The sequence below is a fragment of the Symphalangus syndactylus genome, chromosome 11 (assembly GCF_028878055.3).
Source record: "Symphalangus syndactylus isolate Jambi chromosome 11, NHGRI_mSymSyn1-v2.1_pri, whole genome shotgun sequence".
Classification (NCBI taxonomy): Eukaryota; Metazoa; Chordata; class Mammalia; order Primates; family Hylobatidae; genus Symphalangus; species Symphalangus syndactylus.
This window is the reverse complement of record NC_072433.2, coordinates 82,158,768-82,180,516: the sequence shown is the minus strand read 5'-3', so window position 1 is coordinate 82,180,516 and position 21,749 is coordinate 82,158,768. Positions and strand designations below refer to the sequence as shown.

Sequence of the window (21,749 nt, the reverse complement as noted above, 5' to 3'; positions counted from 1 at the left end):
GAGCTCACACAGTTGTTTATTAACATATGTTGTCTTTGGAACATAATGGAACACTGCTTAATTTCTAAATTCCAGGGTGGTACAATAACTATATGTTACATTTTTTCCGTTCTGTTTTCTGTGCTTGTTAATTTTTACTATAAATCTAACAGAAACCAAGTCAATGATTTAGTGAGAGCTATAAACAAACAGGAGATGTCCTATTATTATAAAAAAGAGTACATAAAATATACTGTAACGTTTGCTGATATCAAACCTGGTGGTGTTTTATGTAGGGATAATGGGAAGGTATGAATTGTGATAATTAGAAGAAGGGAAAGTCTAAAAACTACCAGTGCTACTTCTTGATTTTTTAAATAACTTATTCTGTGCCCATTCAGATGGGAAATTATATTTCATTAAAAAATGATAACTTGAAATTACAATGGTGTTTAAAGTTACAGATAATAGAACCATCACTGTAGTTGACTTAGGTGCATTATGGGAAATTCTGTCAGATACCAAGCTACCTTGTGTATGTGTGTAGGCAAATAGCATGCTTACAAACACACACAACATCAGCTGGAGCTATCTAAATTTTCAAAACTATTCTTGTTCTTGTTTCCTACTGATGAAATCTTTTTTTCTTACATATATTTATTATGCAGCAACATTAAAGATATCCATTCAGTTCTTGAAGTGACAGTTTATGATGAAGATCGGGATCGAAGTGCTGACTTTCTGGGCAAAGTTGCTATACCATTGCTGTCTGTAAGTTTTTTTCACCTGACACACTGTTCTGTGTTGCTTTTGCTCACGGAAAAAAAAAAAAAAAAAGAAAAAAAAGAAAAGAAAACTCTCAGCTCTGTGTCTGTCATTTCTCAACCAAGGTCTGTAATAAGAACACTAAAAATTTTAACATACTCAATTCACGGCCATGTTGAATCCCATGATAGTTAATTTTTCCTGACAGACTTGATCCTGGTAATGAACAGGTACTTGTCAGAATTGCCACAGTTGTTTTGGGTTCTCTGTCAGTTTCGGCAGCTGGGGGTCAAAGGTCACTGAGGGAGTGTATTCAGTAGAGACCGCGAGACAGACGGCTGTCATGTCCTTTTCCCGCAGATTCAAAATGGTGAACAGAAAGCCTACGTCTTGAAAAACAAGCAGCTGACAGGGCCAACAAAGGGGGTCATCTATCTTGAAATAGATGTGATTTTTAATGCTGTAAGTCTTAACTTTGGCTTTTTTGTACTGCTAAAGAGTTCAGTTTCATGAAAGCTTTTGTTCCTGATTTGTAGAGAATTTCTGTCATTCCTCATTTTCTCTAAACCTTCATGTGTCCTGGAGAATACGCTTCTGCCACTGCCTGGCACACCCACACTTTCTGTTATAGTTGGCGAATGCTGCTGCGGTTGTGTTCTGGCCGCTGCCTGCCGGCATAAGAAAGGGAAGCGCATGCATGTGCAACTGTATACATTTATATTTTATGAGCACAGCAGCCAGGACTTTGAAACTTTAGAAATTATTGCAAATTGAACCGCGTGAAAAACTTGTAAACATTTGTAATATATTAATCCATAACAGACACATATGTTGATGTATAGGTGAAAGCCAGCTTACGAACATTAATACCCAAAGAACAGAAGTACATTGAAGAGGAAAACAGACTCTCTAAACAGGTAAAAAGCAAGAAAAGATTAATCCCTCTGGGAAGACCTGATTATATCTGTAAAACATCTAAGTAAATTCAAATAAACTTTAAAGGTATGGAGGGGGGAAGACTGGAATTTTTGATCATCTACTTATTGAAAATGGCGCTTTCTTTCATTCTTTCTGATTCTTTCTTCCTTCCTTTCTTTAAAAGATCAAACGAGGACAATACCAAACTAATAAATTGGATGGGGGTGGTCAGAAAGGAAAGGGGATACTGTAGGTAATGCATATAATGGATATGTATTCATGCGTTAGCAAAAGAATGATCATTTTGAACATAAAATGCAATTTGATTGCCATGGAATGTGTAAATGAGAACACCAAAAGCGGAGGTTCAAATATATGTCCAGACCACCCACAGGTATGATGCAGGTGTGTGTAAAGCGAGCCCAGCATAAGCTCTTCCCTCTAATCCAGATGCGAGGAGGCTCCATCTTCTAAGGGAAACCTTCCTGCTAATTAGATTTTAACTATGATCTTTCAGAAGTAAACTTTTATTATTTTTAGCTAAGAAAGTTAGTCAGGAAATATGATTTTTCTATCATGAAGGGAATTTAAATTGAGCGTGATATCTATTGCTTATAATTTTAAATTAGGCTTAATATTAAGTTTTTAAAAAGTGCTAAACCACCCCTTTTAAAAACGTTTACATCTGATTCACAGAGCTAAACTAAAATGTATTTGTTACAGCTAAAATGTTTACCGAACATATTTATGCCTTGAAATATTTAATAATTTTTGTAATATTAGAAGCCTAAATATATTTTTACTCTTAATAAATTCAGCAAAACAACGGAGTATTTGGTGGTTTAAAGGAAGTATGTGAGTTACAAATGCAATATCTAAGTAGAAATGTAAATAACATTTCACCACAATTATACATAAAAGTAGTTCTTAATGTAAGGTGATAGGGGCAAAGAAGGAAAACTAAGAGATAGACTCTACTTTGCCTGCAAGGAATTTCAATTTTAGCAACTTGTTAAAACTGGCATGCACATACATGTATGTATATTTACACATATATATTTTTTTCCATATGACCTCAGTAAACTTTACATAGCTACTTCCTTAAAATATCAGATCAATGTTGAAGTATATTGGGAGTTGCAAAATGTTAACTTGCAGACATATAATTATTCTAATTATTAATATAGCTGTGGTAATTTTTTGAACCATCAAATTATACATGGGCTATTCTTTTTTACAGTTGTAGTCATGCCTTAATTTTAAATTTTAATTTCTAATTATATCAATTTTCGTATACTTGTTTTAATAAGAAATTTTGTAAAGCACTTGGTTACCATACATTTTTCCCTACTTCCAAAATTATGAAAAAAAAATGAGAAAATATAGGTTAAATTTATTGTGAGAGAGATACAGATATAGATAGAAGATAGATAGATAATATGATAGAATATGATAGATAATATGATAGAATATATAGATAGATAATAGATAGAATGGGAGGAATTCTACTAAAATGGTGAAAACATTTTGTTGTCTATAAAAAAGCAATTCTGGATAGGTTTTTCTATACGATCCTAAATAAAAACACTTCAACTTCACTTTGAAATGTCTTGAAATTAAACCATTTGATGAATCTTAAAACCACAATAAGATTTAAGAGTTTAAAATTAATAAAGGTGCATAGTATGTAAGTAGCAAAAAAAAATTTTAGTCTGTTAGAAATTTTTTTTTCTTGTGAGCAAAGGTAGTCCAACCTACATGTTAACATTATTTTAAAAATTGTATTTAGTTAAGAAGGCAGTTCTTTCCACTTTGTCAGAAATAAATTCTTTAACTTATGAGCCAAATTGTTTGGTATGTTCTTGTAACTTTATTAACTTTCTGAATCCTTTTTAAGTCACAATAAGCTTGAAGAATTTTGCAGTATATCTGATGGTTTTTAGTCTTGCAAAGTATAATAATATTTTCATTTTCCTTACAGCTGCTACTAAGAAACTTTATCAGAATGAAACGTTGTGTCATGGTGCTGGTAAATGCTGCATACTACGTTAATAGTTGCTTTGATTGGGATTCACCCCCAAGGAGTCTGGCTGCTTTTGTGGTATGATCATACTGTATTACTTACATTGTTATTCATTAAATTCAGTAATCATAGCTGCATGTTTCTGTGGCTATAGTAACAGTTATGTTGATGTGGCCATTTTAAAACTCCTATTTTAAGACTTGACTGGACAGATTTGCCGTGGGCAGGAACCTGATGGATTGTACAAGGTCTGAGTCTAAGAATACATTTTCCCCCCTCAGATTTCCGGAATGCAAGACATCTCAGCCAATGTATCATTTTCTCTGTGACAGTTAAAAAGTAAAATTTTACATATTGCATAATTCCAAACCCCAATAGGACAGCCAAGAAAAGTCCTCCATGTGAAAAATAATAATAGTAATAATCTCGACCATTCTCAATTTGATTTTATTTGTCCTACAGTTATTTTTTTTCAAGATATGAAAATCATTGGTAGTAGAATGCTACCAACGCTACTTGGTAATGCTTTAACATGTGATTCAATTGGAAGTGGATGTGACCTATTTAAGAGATGTTTTATTATTTCTGAGATTTCTAGCTTTTAAAAAGTCACAAGTGAAAATTCGATAGAGCCAAAGGGTCCTTTAATATGTTCATCCTGTGGCCTTTTACTTTGATTGTTTAAAAACTGCTGATGAGACCAACTGGCAGAGCTAGAAAATCCAAAAGAATACTTTGCTCTGAGCTTTAGCTGGGATTTTCTTCTCTCACATTATTTTGGCTTATTCAGGATTTCAGTTTGAAGTTTAAGTAGAGTCGTTCTTTTGAAATCCTTTATTTTATTTTCATGTTTGTTCAAATATGAGTACCTTATGCTTCCTTATAGTTGCCAGTTTAGCAGAATACGACTTTATTATGGGGGCTTACAAGAAGAGCCTTAATTATAGTAACAAATCAACATTTTAGTATTACCATTCAAATGAGTGTATGCACATCTGTTTAGTACTTTGAGCTCTGTCTTCCTCTCAGGCCTTGTATGGGACTTTCATTAATGTCTGAGCACATGGAACAAAGAGTGTGTATGTTCCTTTGTGTTGTAAGTTACCAGAAAGTTAGGCAGCCTGCTTCCCATAGACATGTTGTTGTCTCCCTAAAGAAAGCGGTTGTCATTATCATTAAGTTTTAGAAAAAAAATCTCTCTGTCTCTCTCAATATTCTTTTTGTAGCTCCTTCTTATAATAAATATATTGTGGTGCTATTAAGCAAACTTTATTCTGATTTTTCCCTAGCCAGGAGGTACTTTTACATTGATGAGAAAAAATGATACTGAGCTTCTATGTCTATTTTAGACTATTACTTCCAGGTTCTATGGGGTCATATAACAGATGCAAAAAAAAATTGTCCTGTAAAGATCGTGCTGCCATTTTTGATTCACTCCTTCCAAAATCATTCCTCACAGCTGTTTGTAAAATTTGAAAAAAACAGAAATGTGTATAATTGTATTATTTGTTCAGCAACATTCATTTTGAACACTTTAGCATTTACAGTGTATTGTGTAAGTCTTCATAAACTTCTGACTTCCGGAGGTCACTTGCGTAAAATGAAATTCAAGATGGCAGCCTTTTTTTTTGCAATTTCCTTTTGATTTTAAAAACAAACTCAGGCACTGGAATTCTGACCAAATTAGGTACATTTACATGATATTACTTGAGTGATTCGACTGTAAGGGGGTCAAATTTCACTGGAGAAGAAATGTAATAATATTTCTCTTAGCTGGTAGTCAGTGTCTGATGGATTCAGTCCTATGAAACACAAGCCGAATGCAAGAGGCTTGCAAAAAAAAAAAAAAAGAGGGAATCAGGCATAGTAAAGGTGGGAAGGGGCCTGCTGACATGGATGGTGAAAAAAGAGAACACAAACTACAATGCGAACACACAGTAAGAGTACTTTGGAGAAGAACCCATAATATTACCTGTGTTTCGCTGGAAAAAAGAAGCTCTGAATCACATTCTGTTGAATGTGATTAAAACAACTAATAACAAAACCAACTGTCGTTTATTAGACCTGCACTGGGAGTTCTATAAGAATGGGAACCCTGCCTTTTTAGCCTAGTACTCCAGCTTCATCTGCACAGTATCTAGCACTTAGTAAGCTCCCAGTATAAATAGCTGACAAAATTAGTTGACCAATCTATGAACCAATCAGTTAATCTGAAATATTTTCTTATGTGGAGAAACTCATTCTTCAATGATGCCAGATAAATAAGGGTTTGCTCTAATGAAGCTAGTTATTAAATCATGATAAACACAGCTTAGTACTATTGTAGCAAATTTTCCTGGAGTTTCCATTTATATTCTAAACTACTTCATAATTCCTTATCAATCATTTATTCTAACCTCTGATTAAGTTCTAATATAAAAATATCCTTCCACAATAATGACAAAAACAACCACTAATATTTGCTAAGCACTTACTATGTGTCAAGGAACTGTTTTACATGCATTCGCGAATTTAATATTCCCAACAACCTTATGAAGTAGATAGTTTTAGTTTTCCAGTATACAGAAGGAAGAAACTGAGGCACAGAAAGGTTAAGCAGCTTGCCCAAGGCCACTCAGCAGATATTATTTCCTTTCTAAAAGAGCTTTTAAAATACATATACCTTGTAATTTTAATATCACAGCAGCTCTGAACAAAAACTACTTGGGATATTTATTCATCTTGTAGATATTAAGTTATATATTTAAAAATGAAATGTTTCAAAGATTTCATTGCATAACTAGAGACATTTTAGGCCTGTTTATTGAAAAGAACAGCTTTCCATTAGGAGAAGGATGTGAGCAGTACCCCATTATTACAAACACATTGTTCCCATCATGCCCTGTTGATGGACCATGGGTCTATTATCGTAATATCGGTTCTACTTGGCCCACTTTTTTATAAATGCCACCTCCTCACAGAGCACAGGCATTTCTATCATTATGTGGCTTGGTTTTAGGCCCAAGTCAGTAAACTTTATAATGTTTAAGTGCCTTTTTTCTATTCCATTTTAACTTTTCTTTTCTACTTTACTATCCAAAAATAAATGTAGAATAATGAAATAAAAGTAAAAAACAGTCTTTTTTTTTTCTTAATCCCTATGTCAATTAAAGTAGAGAGCACAAGAAATGCAGGCTTAGGACAGGTCCAGCTTCTTTAACACTACCTCTGTGCCATAGGGAAGTGTCAAAGCCAGCTGATAATATTAGAGACAGGCATTGGTCTGGAAGGTGATGGATAAAGTATAAGCAGATATGTTTCTGGGCGTGTGCTTATTTTGTGTGCAATGCATTCGGTTTTAAAATTTTACTGTGAATATTGTCTGCCTAAGAATGAACACAGACATGTGTGGTGCAGAAGGCACTGCTCGTCTTTGGGAATCATCTATTGTAGACATGGAAATGTCTCATAAATTGGGCCTAATTTTCATCAGGCTCTTGACCAGACGTTTGTGTTCTTGTGGATGTCAGTGGGTGCAACATGGGGGAAGAAAGAGTGCACATTTTCTCTTTCTTTTCAGTACTGTCATTTCTCACTGTAATGAGCACAAAAATAATTGGACAACTGAGCTATCAGTAAAAGGACACACTTCAGCGTGCGTCAAAGAATTATTTTACAGGACAAACTTTAATCTTTAAATGTGATTGTAGATAATTTGTGGTACCATCTGTCCATTTGGAATTGTTTTAGCCTTTTCTGTCGTTATACAGTAAGTGCTGCTGTGTTTAACATTAACATTTGATATTTTACACATTTAATTTCTGTTCTGCTGTGTGGTCCTTGGGGAACGGAGCGCTAGTGCTACATGAGAGAGACAAAGTATTGATCAGTTAACATTTCAGCTACATTTATGTATGTCGCAAAATTAATGAAAATGCCAGACAAAAATGTCAGAGTGCACAAAAAGGTAGAATTTAAATTTGGTACTTTAATGAAAAGTCTTAAGATGTGCATTATCAAAAATGTCCTCTTGCCTTTAAAGTACAATTCCTAACAGAATAACTAAAGGGAGACACATATTTTACTTAGAGGAACAATGAACATGAATTATGAAGGGATGTCAACTCCTCAAAGTACCTTGTGTTCCAAAAATGGCGTGTTTGAATGTTTAATTGTTAGTCAAAAAATACGTTTCTTTCTGTTCATATCTGGAGGGCTACTGGCTTCAGCCCTCTGTCCTGAGCAGCCTACAAGGCAGGTTTCCTACTGAGATTCTCTGCCTAGGTTTTCCTTGGTATTCATGTGTTCCTTTTGTGTCAAAACCAAGAATTCCTTCTACGGCAATTCATCGAAGCCACTCTGGTTCATTATTTTTTTTTTCTGGGTCCTTTTCAAATGTCTAGTTTTCCTTTGCTTCCAGATAATTTGTGCTCCACCTTTATTCAATCCCTATTTTAGTAAAGGATCATATTCGGGACAACAGCTACTCCCAGAAAGCTGGGCCATTATGCAGAAGAGAGAAAAAACAAAGATGATGTATGCAAAGAATGACATGAGGCAGCTCTGTATAGCCAAATGATTTAAAAAAAAAAAAAAATGGAGGAAGCACAGCAAAGGAGGAGGAACTGGAGTTGCAGAGGCAATGGGAATGTAATACAATGACCAAAGACAATAGGCTCCTACAGACACCTTATCATGTACTTCCTTCTTGTGCAGAAAGTCTGCTGCTATTAAACAACATATGGATTTTTAAAAAGTTATTACAAACCCTAAGGACATCTAAAGTGGCTTTCATGATCAAGGATCAAAAATGGAGAATTGCTTAAGAAGAAGTATCAATGTGAAAACAAAGGCATGTCTACATCACCTGTAGTTGAAGTCTTAATATTCACATTAAGGCACAATGAAATGTAGGATAATTACATTGAACATATTGAAGGTCACTTTAAGTTTACAACAGAAATATCTATTCTGAAAATTTAAGAGACAATAGTACTACCACAGCAACAAAATTACGCTTGAAGTCTATGGCAATTTTCAAATGATTTTTATAGAAGAGTTTTTGTTGTTATTGCTACAATTTTTTTTTTTAGCGCTAGCAGAAAAGTTGGAAATGTTCTAGATGTAACTTTTGTTACTTTCTCCACAACAGCAAAAGAGAAGTACTCCTGAAAACCAAAGAAACAAGTACAAAGCCAAAATGATCTACAATTGATGGTCTTACTGTCATACTCATGAATTTCCCTTAAATTTTGTAAATATAAACTCCTAAGCCTTTTTGCCCATCTTTCTTCATGTATGTTTCCTCTGACATACACACCTACTAAGCTTACTAAACAATACTTCCAATTTAATCTATAGAGATTTAGAAGCTATGTTAAATATTTTCTCACAAATGTGCAAGTAAGGGAAGAAGAAAACCTATATAAAATTTCACTGATTTAAAAGATTATATATTTTTAAGGTTGCCCTAACTTCCTTTTGCAGAGTCAAGAAGTATTGACACTTAGAAGTTTCTCATGCCACAATTTGCTTTTCAGTAAATAGATTGTGCACCCAATTCATCTGGATATGCTAGTACATCAAATTGCTACTCAAAATATACATTTTCGCCAAATTTATCTCAACTCCAGAGAAGAAATTTTTTTCAAACATTGTCCAAAATTACATGAAAAATTGTAAATTAGGTTTTCCTAAGCATTGCCTTTCACGGTGCGTTACATATAAATTCCTGCAATTATATAAAAAGCCCCCAAAGAGTATAAGGTACAAATGAGCTGGGTTTCAGGTTTGGTCACTATTGGCTAAAATCAACCCTGAATCTTAGGAAATACAGCAAACCAGATAATAATAGAACAAAATATTTTCTCTAATTTTTTCTGAGGAGTGACGCTCTAGTTCAGTTTGTGGGCCTATTTAATTGTGAAGTTATTTTTGTTTTGTTTTTGTATCTGCTAAATCTACAATGCAACACTTGGCTCAAATCAGTGCTTCATTCTCTTTAAATGATGCCAACGCCCTTTTTTGTTTATTTTAATAGATGTCAGCAAAAGGGCTTTCTGCTCTTTGGAGGGAGATAATCATATAAGCCACAGGGTCTGCTACTCTCTGAAAGGCATATTTCTCCTAGATTTTATTTCATATTTACAAGAAGAAGAATTTAATCCCTGTAGAGGTCACGCTCATGTTTTCTATGATCTCTGCTCTTCTGCCTTTGTCCTCTAACATGGAAAGTAGAAGAATGCTGTAATTTTGAAAACTTTTCTTCTGTGAGTGATTTGAAGAAAAGAAAATGATTTCATTTTTTCTCAGGTATAGTGCTATTATTATGCTATGTTATAGTCAAAAAATTACAAATATCACCAGCATAATTATGATACCATATTGAATCTAAGAATTAGCTTTCTCATGTGCCTCAATGATGCTATCAATAAAAGTTGAGGTGGCGGAGGACACCAAAGCCTCGGTGTGTTTTTTCTGGCTGTATGAATGCTGCCCCACTTCACTTCAAGCTTCCTCCTTGCATTACTTATCTGGTAGTTTCAGCCCCCCAGACCTTTATAAGACCCTTTAAAAATTGTTACATGGTCAATATTTTACAACTGAGTTGACTAAGGATCAAAAAATTATAAAATAATGAATCAGAGATGTCTCACTACCTGTTCCCAGATTCCTAAACCAATGTTCTTGTCTTCTGAAGGATTTTCTACTTTGCGATTGTGATTTCAATTGTAAAGGACAGACATGCTGAGCAAATTGGCAAGCCATATTCCATTGCAACATATTATGAAATAAAGTACTTTGCAAAGGAAAAAGTTTAAATAAATGATCTAATTATAGAATTTATGTTAGTAAAATGTTGTAAAGTAGGAATAATAACTCTTTTGAAGGGTTGTAAATTATAACAGAGATCCAGTCATTAATATGCTTTAGTCATTAAGTTCACTCTCCATGTGTTTTCATTCCCTGTTCTATTAGGTAAAAATTAAGAAATAGGAGCAGAATGCTTTCTGTTGTCCAATTTTCCTGTGTTGACTAGATGTGCAGATATTCGTTACAATTATGAATGTGTTCGTTAATTTACCAAGCAAGAAGCTAACCTGAAATGTTAAGGAATTTGTTCCCATTTTACTTTGCCCCTTCTCTTGCCATCATTTATCACATTTTAAATTGGGAATTTAAAATGTAGTAAGAATTGGGATAGACACAGCAGGCTTTGCAACAGGTGGGTCCGTGAGTGATGATTCTGGTGCATCTTGTACTTTGCTGTGATGACAAAGGTCCAACACTCAGCAGGTGGTAACACTGAGAGATCAGTAACAGAGTAGTCATCAGCTATTGGCTCAAATAGCTGAAATAATGAAGAGAAAATCAGAGAAAAACTAAGAGGCAAGGAAAGACAGAAAGCATATCAAAGTGCAAATAGATATTTGGATTTGATAAATCAAAGTCAGCTCTCATTTTAAGGACAGGAATAAAATATTTTAGAGACAAAGTGTGGCCTTTATTTGATCTTAAATCAGTGTTTCTCAATATTTTTTTTTCATATTCACTGCCCTAAGGAGAAAAATTTCACTTGAGAGAAATTAAATACTAAAGGATAAGATTTTCTCAGGGGATATTGAGCTTTAGAGGGCCACAAATCACTATAACATCTAAGATTACTGTTGCTTCCCCCTGGCCCCACCTCAAGAACCAGTTTTTACCCCCTTGGGTGTCACATTGACCCCACTGTGAATGCATGCTCCAAATGAGGGTTAATACAAGTTCAACTACATTTACTTTTATACTCTTGGTGGTAAAGTTTAGTTTGGATTTTCTATAGTTCGCATATGTTATGAATTATTCCCATAGGGAACTAGTCTGGAGAAAGAGCGTTTGTGATCTCTATACAAAATTATTAACTATATTATAGTCCAATTAAAGGACAGGTGTTTGTTTGGCTTTATAGAGATCGAAGAATTTGATCTTCTCTCTTATGCAAACCCATATGAGAGTTTTCTTCCCTGTCCCAATTGCAAGGGTGCACTGTTGGAGAAGTCCAGAAGTCCACATGAATTTGGATTAAGTAAGATAACTTCTGTCATTATGAGGGTTTGATGGGTTTTGTCCATACATTGCATTGTATTTATAACTAATAGTTACTCTTTATATTTTTAATGAATATTATGTCAGAGAAATAAACATATATTTCCTTAGGTTTCATTACCTATTAGATCTTCATTGGAAGTGTTGGGGAAGGGGGAAAGGATTTATAATAGGAGAGTGATTTAAAACAGTGAAGATAATTGTTCTACTGGCTGTTTTGCATGGCAAGTTACCCAGTTCACCATAGGTCAAAAAAAATTTTACTATTGTCATTTACCAATAATATGTAAATATATGATGTTTTATATCCCATGTAGCTATATATAAATAATCTTAATGCATTTTCCATAGTTAAAGCATTCTATACAGTTCCTGCCAAGCATACTTCAGGCAATTCTAAATGTTCGAAACAAGAATTTTTCATCCAGTGTTGTCATAAAATGTCAGCAAATTAAACAATACTTCCCTTAGTCAATTAATCTTTTTGATTGAACTTAAAATAATAAATCACCAAGATTAAAAGGAGTGCATTAATTACCACAAATTAATATACTGGTTGTATAAGAGAAGCGTTATATTTTGAAGTGATGTTAGAGTGATGGCTAGCTCTCAGAAAAGTAATTCATAAATGTAGAAGTTCAGATAGCTACATTTTCTTCTTCTAGTTAGGCAGCAACATTGAAAACTTAAAGAGGGTCAGTATGTACCTGGTTTTGTTTAAATTCTTTTCGTTTTGCTTTCATTATGTTTAACACAAAATAATTGTACACATTTATGGCATATAGTGTGATATTTTCATACATGTATACAATGTGTAATGATCAAATCAGAGTAATTAGCATAAGCAGCACCTCGAACATTTATCATTTCTTTGTGTTGGGAACATTCAAAATCTTCTACCTATTTGAAAATATACAATAAGTTGTTGTTAATTATAGTCACCATATAAGGGTATTGAACACAAAACATAGTCCTCCTATCTAGCTATACTTTTGTATGTGTTAACCTCTGGCTCTACCCTGTCCCCCACTGCCCTTCTCAGCTAAATTTTTTTAAATAGAGTTTTGTTCTTCTATGGCAAGAGCCTATTGCACACCTCAACCAAGAGGCTGGTATTTTAAGAGAGCACTTTAACCTAGGTTCTACTAGCTTAACTGAGTGTGCACTTTTTCCTTCATTTTTTAATTCTCAGAGTATCAGACTTCTACCACAGTTTTATTTCTGTCTTAAATCTTGGCTGATATGTAGTTAAAATGGAATGTTTGCCATATAGACTCCAAACCTCCAAACAAAATGTAGAGGTCTGTTTTGTGAGACAGATGCTTAGACCTTGGAACACATTTCTCCACGGTGGAAATGTCATAGATCATGACAGAATCACGTATAAAGCCTACTAGCTGTAGAATGGAAACATCACATGGAGAAAGTAGATTCAGTGGAATCCTGGCTTGGTGTTTGGAATGCCAGAACACATCTAACCCAAACCCAGCTTCAGGATAGTGCACCTTCCTAATGCAAAGATAAGGAGCCTAAAAGGTGGAGATTGTGTGAGCTTTTAATGGTGCAGATGAAGTCATAGAATGGTACAACTGGAAGAGAGGTTAGAGATTATTTTATAGGACAGGAGGCTGAAGTGTTAAGAGGTAAAATGACTTACTAACATAGTAACTCTCCTTTTCCCCCAGTAACTAGTAATGGAAGCTTCAAAGACAGCAACAATGAGAAGAAAGGTGAAGTTTGTAAGTTAAATTGTCCTTAATTAAGGGAAGCCAGGTGTCTGACATTGTCCTGTAGAATTCTAAGAGTGTAAAATTGGACTCCTGTTCCTTGGTATTTCCTGTTAAGGAATGTGTTGATCTGGAAGGCTAGAATTGCCGACTTGATATAATAAGTCTGTACACACCCTGCTTAGTGTTATTCCTGCAGTTTAAGTAATAAATGTGTACCTTATGTTTTGATGAACTTTTCTATTAGTGGAAATCACATCACACTATAGCTCCTCAAAACACTGCAGAGATGTGTGTATAGTAATCACGAACTCTTAAAGAGTTCACTGTGTGTTTAAGTAAGGCATATTTTAGACAAGAAATATCATTTGGCCTCCAAGTAGTATAAATGACGCTTTTCCCAAAAGTAAATGTCGAATCATTAAGAATATATTTCCCAGGTTTCAAATATATATTTTCAATGAGTTGCTTAAACAGCTTAAACTACCTATATTGATCTATATTGATTAAATGGTAGCTAAGATGAACCTGTCCGTGGCCTAAATTTTCATTAGACTAAATAAATGCCAGGAAAAAGTGTATGTATTTGAATTACTTAGAAAAACTGGTGACCCAGCTTCATTGTATCGCTGTCTTTCTAAATTTCCTTTAAAATTATATGGATCCAAATTGTTCCAGCATAAAATTAAACAACATAATGGAATAGCATATTCCTTTACAAAATAGTGGCAGTACTGAAATAATAATTTGGGCATATTTTGAGATGATATTTGAATTTGGAAGGTGTTGCCCACTTTGTTATTTAAATTATGTGAGGTATAGTTTGCTATACATTTGGTGCACAGATTATTGTTATTGGGGATAGTGGAGTGAAGAAAGATAAATCAACTGTATGAAGTGCTTTGACATCCTTAAGTAGAAGGACCTGTGGATAATTTAGACTTGAATAAAATTTGGTCACAACAACATAGGTTTTTGTTTCTGAGAACTACATAGTCCTTCAAAGTTTGTATCAGTATGAAAAAATATTTAACTTAAAATGATTATTAGATAATATTCTAGACTGGATTTAATAATAGGAGATAATTCACAAGAAAAAATGTTCCATCAGCGTTTGTCACAAATGCATGGCTCTCCAAAGGCACTGAAGGCATATTTAATAAGACTTGGGTTCTGTTTCTAATTGGCTGGAATGTATAACCTAAGTTTAAGGAACTAGAAAATACAACAGATTATAAATGGAAAAATGCCATTTGTATTTTTAATCCATTACCAGAGCCAGTGACAGGAAATAAACTCAGGCTGTTCTGCTCAAGATGCATTTCACTTGCCATTAAGAGGACTTCCCTCGTTTTCATGCACACTCAATAAAGCTGTGTTGAGTGGCTGACTCAGATGACTTCAGCGGCAAAACTTGACGTTAAAGCTATACTATTGTTAAGAGAAACCCCCAACAGTAGTATCAGATGAAGCTGAGAATAAATGTAGTGTATCAGGCATCATAAAAGGGTGAATGGGGGATACATTTATGTCTTCCTCTATCTGCTGTGAGATCCATGCATAAGATTCACACTCATTATTCTCATCATCTTAATGAGATCAGTGTGGGAACGTTTCTCTCCTTTCTCTCTTGACTGTCAGAAATGGGTTATTCCATTATTTCTCCTTCCTCTCTCTGCTTTTAAGGGACTAGTTATATTTTCTTGAAAGGCCAGAAATGTTAACTGGTTGCAGCAGGCAGCCCCAGAGTGTCGCATATAAAGGCTTAAGGACTTTTGGTAGAGGCCACATTAGTCTCTCTCTTGCTCTTACTTTCTTTTTCTCTCACAAATGCTTTTATTTCCTTTTTGACTTTTGTTATTTGCTGTATTTCCCAAGGTGTTTCCCTAGAAAATAAGAGGAAGGATAATTTATCCATCTTTCCTGTATAAAGTACCTGAGTAATACCTCTGACTGCTATCCCCCTTCTCATCGGGTTTGCTGCTGTAATTATTTTTTTTTTACACAGTCTTCCTAAACCAAGTCTGAATGCAATTAGTTCACGTGTCCATGCCATGCACAAGCCCAGCCTTGAACTCAAAGAGGTAAACTTGGCAAGGGATCAACTTCTAATGCATTTTATCCTCAAGTAAATTTCCGGATATGTCAAGAAACAGTCAATGTTTACAATTAAAGCTGCTAAGAGATATTTTTTATCGTGTTTGTAGATGGCGAATTTCCTTAATCCTCAAGGACAATAACCAGAAATTATGGAAATATGATTTAAGTGATCTAGGTCTATTGATGGTTATATCATAACCACACTGTTTTTGGAAATGCTTTCCTTTATAGAAGAGGAATGTTAGAGGATTCCCTTTAACATGATTGAAGAATTTTAGAGCAGGCATTTTTAATATTTGCTGCCCTCTTAATTATTACTTGTTTAATGCACCACTGTTACCACAGGGATTATGAGTTAATAAAAATGTCATAGTATTAGTGTATAAAACACTATATAATTTTCCCCAGGTAATGATTAACAGCATAAGGCTATATTAACAATATTCTTAGTGTACAGTTCCTAAATGTATTTGATTCTCATCTTTTAAAAAGTAATTTTACACTGAAATTCAGTAATAAAATATTGAGAGATTTAGTTAAGCTAGCTCATGGAAACTTCTTAGGTGTATGATTTTTTCCAGTGGTTTACATTATATTGTTATGTAAAATATCATTCTATTTTAAAATTAATCTGAGTTTTAAATGCTGTCTTAACATTCATCAGAGAAACCTTACTGAGATTCACAAAGAGCTTGTTTATCTCATCATGGTGTTTGTTAAAGCAGTTGAAAAATAAAATTAATAAGCCATTAAGTCATGATTACGTCATGGTTTTGTTCACATAGATAATAGGTTTCCTTTTCCCTCTTTCTTCTTAAATAATGTCTTTCTGGCTTTGTTCCGGGGCTGCAGCAGGCTGTTAGTATGTATCTTTATACCATCAGAATGAATGAGATATATCTGTATAAATTATTGATTCACTTGAGCCTACCTCGGTAATTCAGAGCTGAAAACTCTGGCAGCTTATCTAATAGAATGATATAACTAGCAGACTGAAGTTACCTACCACAGCAACAATTGCCAGTTGGGGGGTCAAATGCCCTTTGACCTTTATACCTGAACACCTGCAAATTGAGCTGTATCCCATTCAGAATTTTAAGAACAGGTTCATTGTCACAGGAAGTAGAGTTTGTTTCTTGGAGAAAATTATGCCAGTTCTAGTTCTGAATGAAAGACAAGGCCTTTATTACTCAAGGGATATTAGGGCTGACTGCTTTTTTGAGAAAACAAATTTGCTGTAACTTTATCTGTAATTTAGTCCTGAATGGGTGCAAATAGACTGCACATTGTATGGAGCAGAAAGAAGAAAATAGGGGTTTGTTAAAGCCATGTAAGGGCTATGTAATCATTATATTTCCGAGGGAAGTCTTATCAGAGTTGCGGGTTATAAGGGGGAATATTTTGGTTACATCCTTAGTATCAAACACCTGTTTAGAATTTTAGTTTAGAATGACATTGGAAAAGAACATTTTTCTGTCTGAAATTGTGGGTGATGAAACACCCATCTCCTGAAAGTTACTAGGTAGGCTTTGACATGGAGACTGCCCCATCCAGAAACCACAGAAATGATTCAAGTCTGTACGTGAGATTGAATGCTAGGCTTAGACCTAGTCGGACTATGTTGATTTGTTTCACTTTTATAGAAAATCAGATTCATAGCTTTATATACCCTTTCCAATTAAAAAAATAAATCCTATGAAATATTATTTGCATAAGAATTTGATTTAAGCTTTGCCAATGCTGAAAGTAAGATGAATGTTTTGAGTAAGGGAGTAGAAAAAGCATACTTACCCTGATGAGCCTCCAGATCACACAGTATGGGGACTAATGGGTCATATATTTTTATTTATTTATTGGAGAAACTCATCCCTCAAGTTGGTCACCTACTCCTTAGTCAGCAAGCTCGGTAATTGTCATAGAAACACTCATTTTTACAGTGTTATAGTTGATCACTGACATGGAACCAGACTAGGTAATCAAACATCTTAGCCATATGCTTGTTCTAAGTTCCAACCTAGTCAATTAGCACATTTTCTATTAAAAACTTGGTTGTAATAGGTCTTCATTAGCCAGCAGTTGCCATAATTGAATAGTTACTCAATTATTCCATTCCCCAACCTCATTTTCACTTCTTTTCAGAGTCTAAGTAGGAATATTTCCAAGAACATTCATGATCCCCACCTCAAGCAAAATTCATGACCCCTACCTCAAACAAGCTGTTAGAGGTTGATCCAGGTTTTAACATTTAATTTTTCTTACTGTGTTTTGGCGTATATAACTAGGCCCTGGGGCTCTCCTTTCTTTTGTTTATTTCATAATGTCTAGTGTTTCTTTACTGAGTAAGGAGGGAGAAATAATCTATGGTAAAGGCCCATTACGCAATAGATGAAGTGTCTCTAGAATGTGACTACTTTTCTATCCTTAAACCCATCCCATCTTCACCTTCCTCCAGTCCGCCTCCCAGACACCTGTCTGGGCATGTCATTATTCTGATATTACTTCCACTATCTGCATGATGGTCCCTGCCACCATCTGCCTGTGTCTACCACATTTCATGTCACTGAAACTCACCTGTCCCTTAAGACTTGTTCCCTGCAACTTTCAGGCTGTCAGCTAGATAATCTGATGATCATATCTGTTATCCAGAGGTGAGAATAAGGCCACCCCTAGGTAGCATGTGCACATTTTATCACTGGCCTTGTGGACAGAGTATTTCTCATTTCCTTAGGCATCCAAGTTCTTGTGTACAAGCAGGTGTAAAAGGTTGTAACTGAGATATCAGAGAGCAAGTAGAGCAGTAGAGTAGCCCTCAGATAACACCAGGTAGGAAATTTCTGTTCCTAGCCACTCACAGGGATGTCCTTCTTGATGAGAATTGTACCTCTTCCTTCATTATAAGATGATAAATATGAAACAACCTGGATGAGAATTTGTCATAAGGGTTTTCTGAGCTGGGTAACCTCATTGAACCTTTCTCTATGCAATACAAAGTAAGCAAAAGCAGCTACCTGCCTAAGAAGTGTAACAAGCCACACTTGGCTTAAAAACACACAGTTGAACCTTCTCTGCATAATGAAACATCATAGCTGCAAATTTTCAGCCATCAGAATAGCACATGAAAAGAAAGGATAAAATCAAAGCCGTACTAACATTCCTGCTACTGTCCATTCTCTGGAACACAGGAGAGTCCTTTCTAATGCATCCATCCTTGCTGACCAAGTCTTTGTGATTTAGATTTGTAGGCTGAATTCAATGTAAGAATATAAATTGTTACAAGGATGACAGATTACAACCGGTTTCTCTCCCCTGCCCTACCTACCCACAACTCTCGTGTTCACCTTTATAACAATTTTTTTTCCAAAAGTAATGTGGTTTAAAAATCATTTTAAGTTGCCCAACATAAATGATAAAATCAAATATTGGATTCACAAACAATAGCCTTTATTGGTTTGTGACAAGTGATCCATCTTTTTACATTAGTGCAGCTTTCTGAACCAGATTTTTTTCATAATTGATAATTTGTGAGTCATATATTTGTTATCTGTTCTTTTATGGCTTTGAAAATAGTGAACAATGCCAAAGATCACGAAGCTTTTATAAGGAAAATTATTTTAGTGTAGTTTATTGCCTGGCATTTTCTGAAAGTATGTTACCAATAAGTTTTGCAGAGAATGTAACAAAGATAAAAGTAACATCCCTTGCTAGAAAGAGACCTGATAGGTGTAGAATTCATACTGATAATAGGAATTTAGTTTTAGGAACTGTTCATATTTAGCATGAGAACAACAAAAATAGATACATTTTAAAAATGTTAAATATAGTCTGCAAGCTAAGAAAAATAGTTTTGTTACATATATGGGCAATTTTCCCAACACCTTGCTATGAGCATTAAAATTACGCCAACAGAATAATGACACTATTTCTTACAATCAATAATTTTCATTGATTTTGATAGATAGCCTTAGGATAAGTATCCACCAACTATAATACAATTTTTTTCTTATTCAGTTTTATATTTTGTTCCTAAAACATCTAAAATGCAGTAGGAAAATTCTTACCCCTTGTTATGGTTTATAATTCTGTTATGGGTAGAATTAAGGGCTACACATGAATTTATTTGCCCCAGGTAAATAATAATAAGGTCTTTAAAATCTCTGTTGCCTAAGAGGGCAATATAAAAAACTTTTTACCCTTAATTAATAATTCTCTCACACACTCTAAACATTTTTACTAATTCTGTTCACAGTTTTACTGACTGAACAAAATATGAATCTGTTGGAAAAGTAACAATATAATTTACTCAGAACTATATGGGAAGAAAAGTATTTTTAGATAAATATTAATTTCACAGAAAACTTGTATGAATCTGCTTTTGCAAATTATATTCTACTTTCTTCAATCTTTATTAAAATTTCGGCTGAACAATTTAATTATGGAGAACCATTTCTATGAAAAAGATCACCTACTTAATTAAAATAAATTAAGATCATTAATCATTACCTAATTATATTATGATATGTACAATTAAACACCATATATAAAACATTTACTCTTCATGAGACTGCAATAGTAGGGAAAGAAAACACCTGTAGGTTAATACCTTCACTCCTGCTTCTAAACATATGGATTCTATTACACACATTTATTACATCACCTAATTGCTTAAAATTCATACTTCAGTTGAGGGAAATGCTGAACAATGTACAGTTGTCTATAAATCAGAATAAACTCGCATATTTATTTCTAATAAATGCCTTTTCTTTGATGATTTTGTTATGTGTGATCTCTTTAATTGAATTTCATCTAAGATTCTTCTAAATATTTCAAAAATATAATTCAAATGTTTATTATTCAAAACCAAAATCAAGTAGAAGAACAGTATTCTTTCCTTATGCAACCTGAACATGTGCTAAATTGTGTTTAAAATTAAGGATGTGTGGAACATCTTTATCAGATAGGCAAACAGAATGTTTAAACTGTATAAATAGCAATATTAAAGATGGGTAACTTTCCTTTATGCATATCTTTAAAAATGTTGCCAGTGCGATTTAGCATCTCTAACACTGTGAAGAAGAATTTACTCTACCTTTTCAGATGTTGTGTTGGCCTCATTTGTGGCATGTGCAGTGATAGTGGGATATGTTTATTTCTGCATATGGAGTGACAGATTGTTGATGTGTTTTAACCATAATATATTATTCAGTTTTGAAACCTACTCTCTTTAGAGTTGGAATTTCTTTATGATTGAAGGGAAAATGCATTTCTAATAACTTGCCTTACAGTTTTAAAGATCTGCATTTTTAAAGTGACTCAGCATATTTCATAAAATGTGGGCTGTTTTATAGATTAGTGAGAATTCAGTGTTAATTCGATGTATTTTTGCCAGTGAAAATCAGATTCCTTTATTGTAAGATGGACTGGTATCTGTGCTTCTTAACCAAAGTATTCAATATTTTCTTAAAGAAGAAATAGTTTAAAAACATATTACCTCTAAATTACTCTAAATATTGAATGTAGATAGTTCTGAACAAATAAATTTTGAAAGCTATGTGGAGTCAGGGATTATGTAGTATACACTGTACCCTTCCCCCACAACTGCTGCCTCACAAGGTTTGTTCAAACCACGGAAACTAATTCCAAATTTTGTGATTGATCACTCTACCAAAAACAATTAAAATTATCAGTATTAGTTCTATGTAGAATTTATATGGAGAATCTACAGAGATTTAGAGGTATTATAATACATGATTGAGAGAGAAACGTTTCCCCTTCAGAAAAGCGATGTACATTATTCAGAAAGAAAAGAAACCTTCAAAAGATAAAGAGGGAAATCATGCAAAACTCTAAAAGTAGACTGTAGTTTTAAAACAAAAGCTGTCAATCCGTATCCCAGTGTGCAGTATGCAGTCATTACATGTTCCCGGGCTTAGCTACTTGTCAGTAAATAACTTACATGCCATTATATAAAATTGTTTACCTATTTTCCCCCTCCATGCTAATTGTCTTGTATGTCATTCTGCAGTTTAGCCTGTAGGTAGCAATCTTGCACCACAAAAGCTCTCCATTTACTCGCTTGCAGTGGAAAAGCTTACACCATTACAGATCTGTTAAATGTAAGCAGTGTTATTTGCATAAATTCCAGACTTTGATGATGGTCTGTGATCTTTGTA

General features: G+C 34.1%; 1 protein-coding gene across 21 annotated transcripts in view; it reads left to right on the top strand.

The window, feature by feature from the left end:
• MCTP1 (multiple C2 and transmembrane domain containing 1) overlaps positions 1–21,749 on the top strand; it is a 598,469-nt gene that overhangs the window by 430,212 nt on the left and 146,508 nt on the right. For 18 of the 21 annotated variants that reach the window (XM_063612299.1, XM_055233347.2, XM_063612297.1 and 15 more), the window contains 4 exons: positions 648–750; positions 1,105–1,206; positions 1,587–1,661; positions 3,644–3,763. The exons of 1 other annotated variant lie outside the window; for it this stretch is intronic. In XM_063612299.1, coding sequence (XP_063468369.1) covers positions 648–750; positions 1,105–1,206; positions 1,587–1,661; positions 3,644–3,763 — 400 coding nt within the window. Of the gene's footprint in view, positions 1–647; positions 751–1,104; positions 1,207–1,586; positions 1,662–3,643; positions 3,843–4,714; positions 4,948–21,749 lie in introns of those variants that run through there. 2 more of the 21 variants (XM_063612311.1, XM_063612312.1) reach the window with 2 other exon arrangements.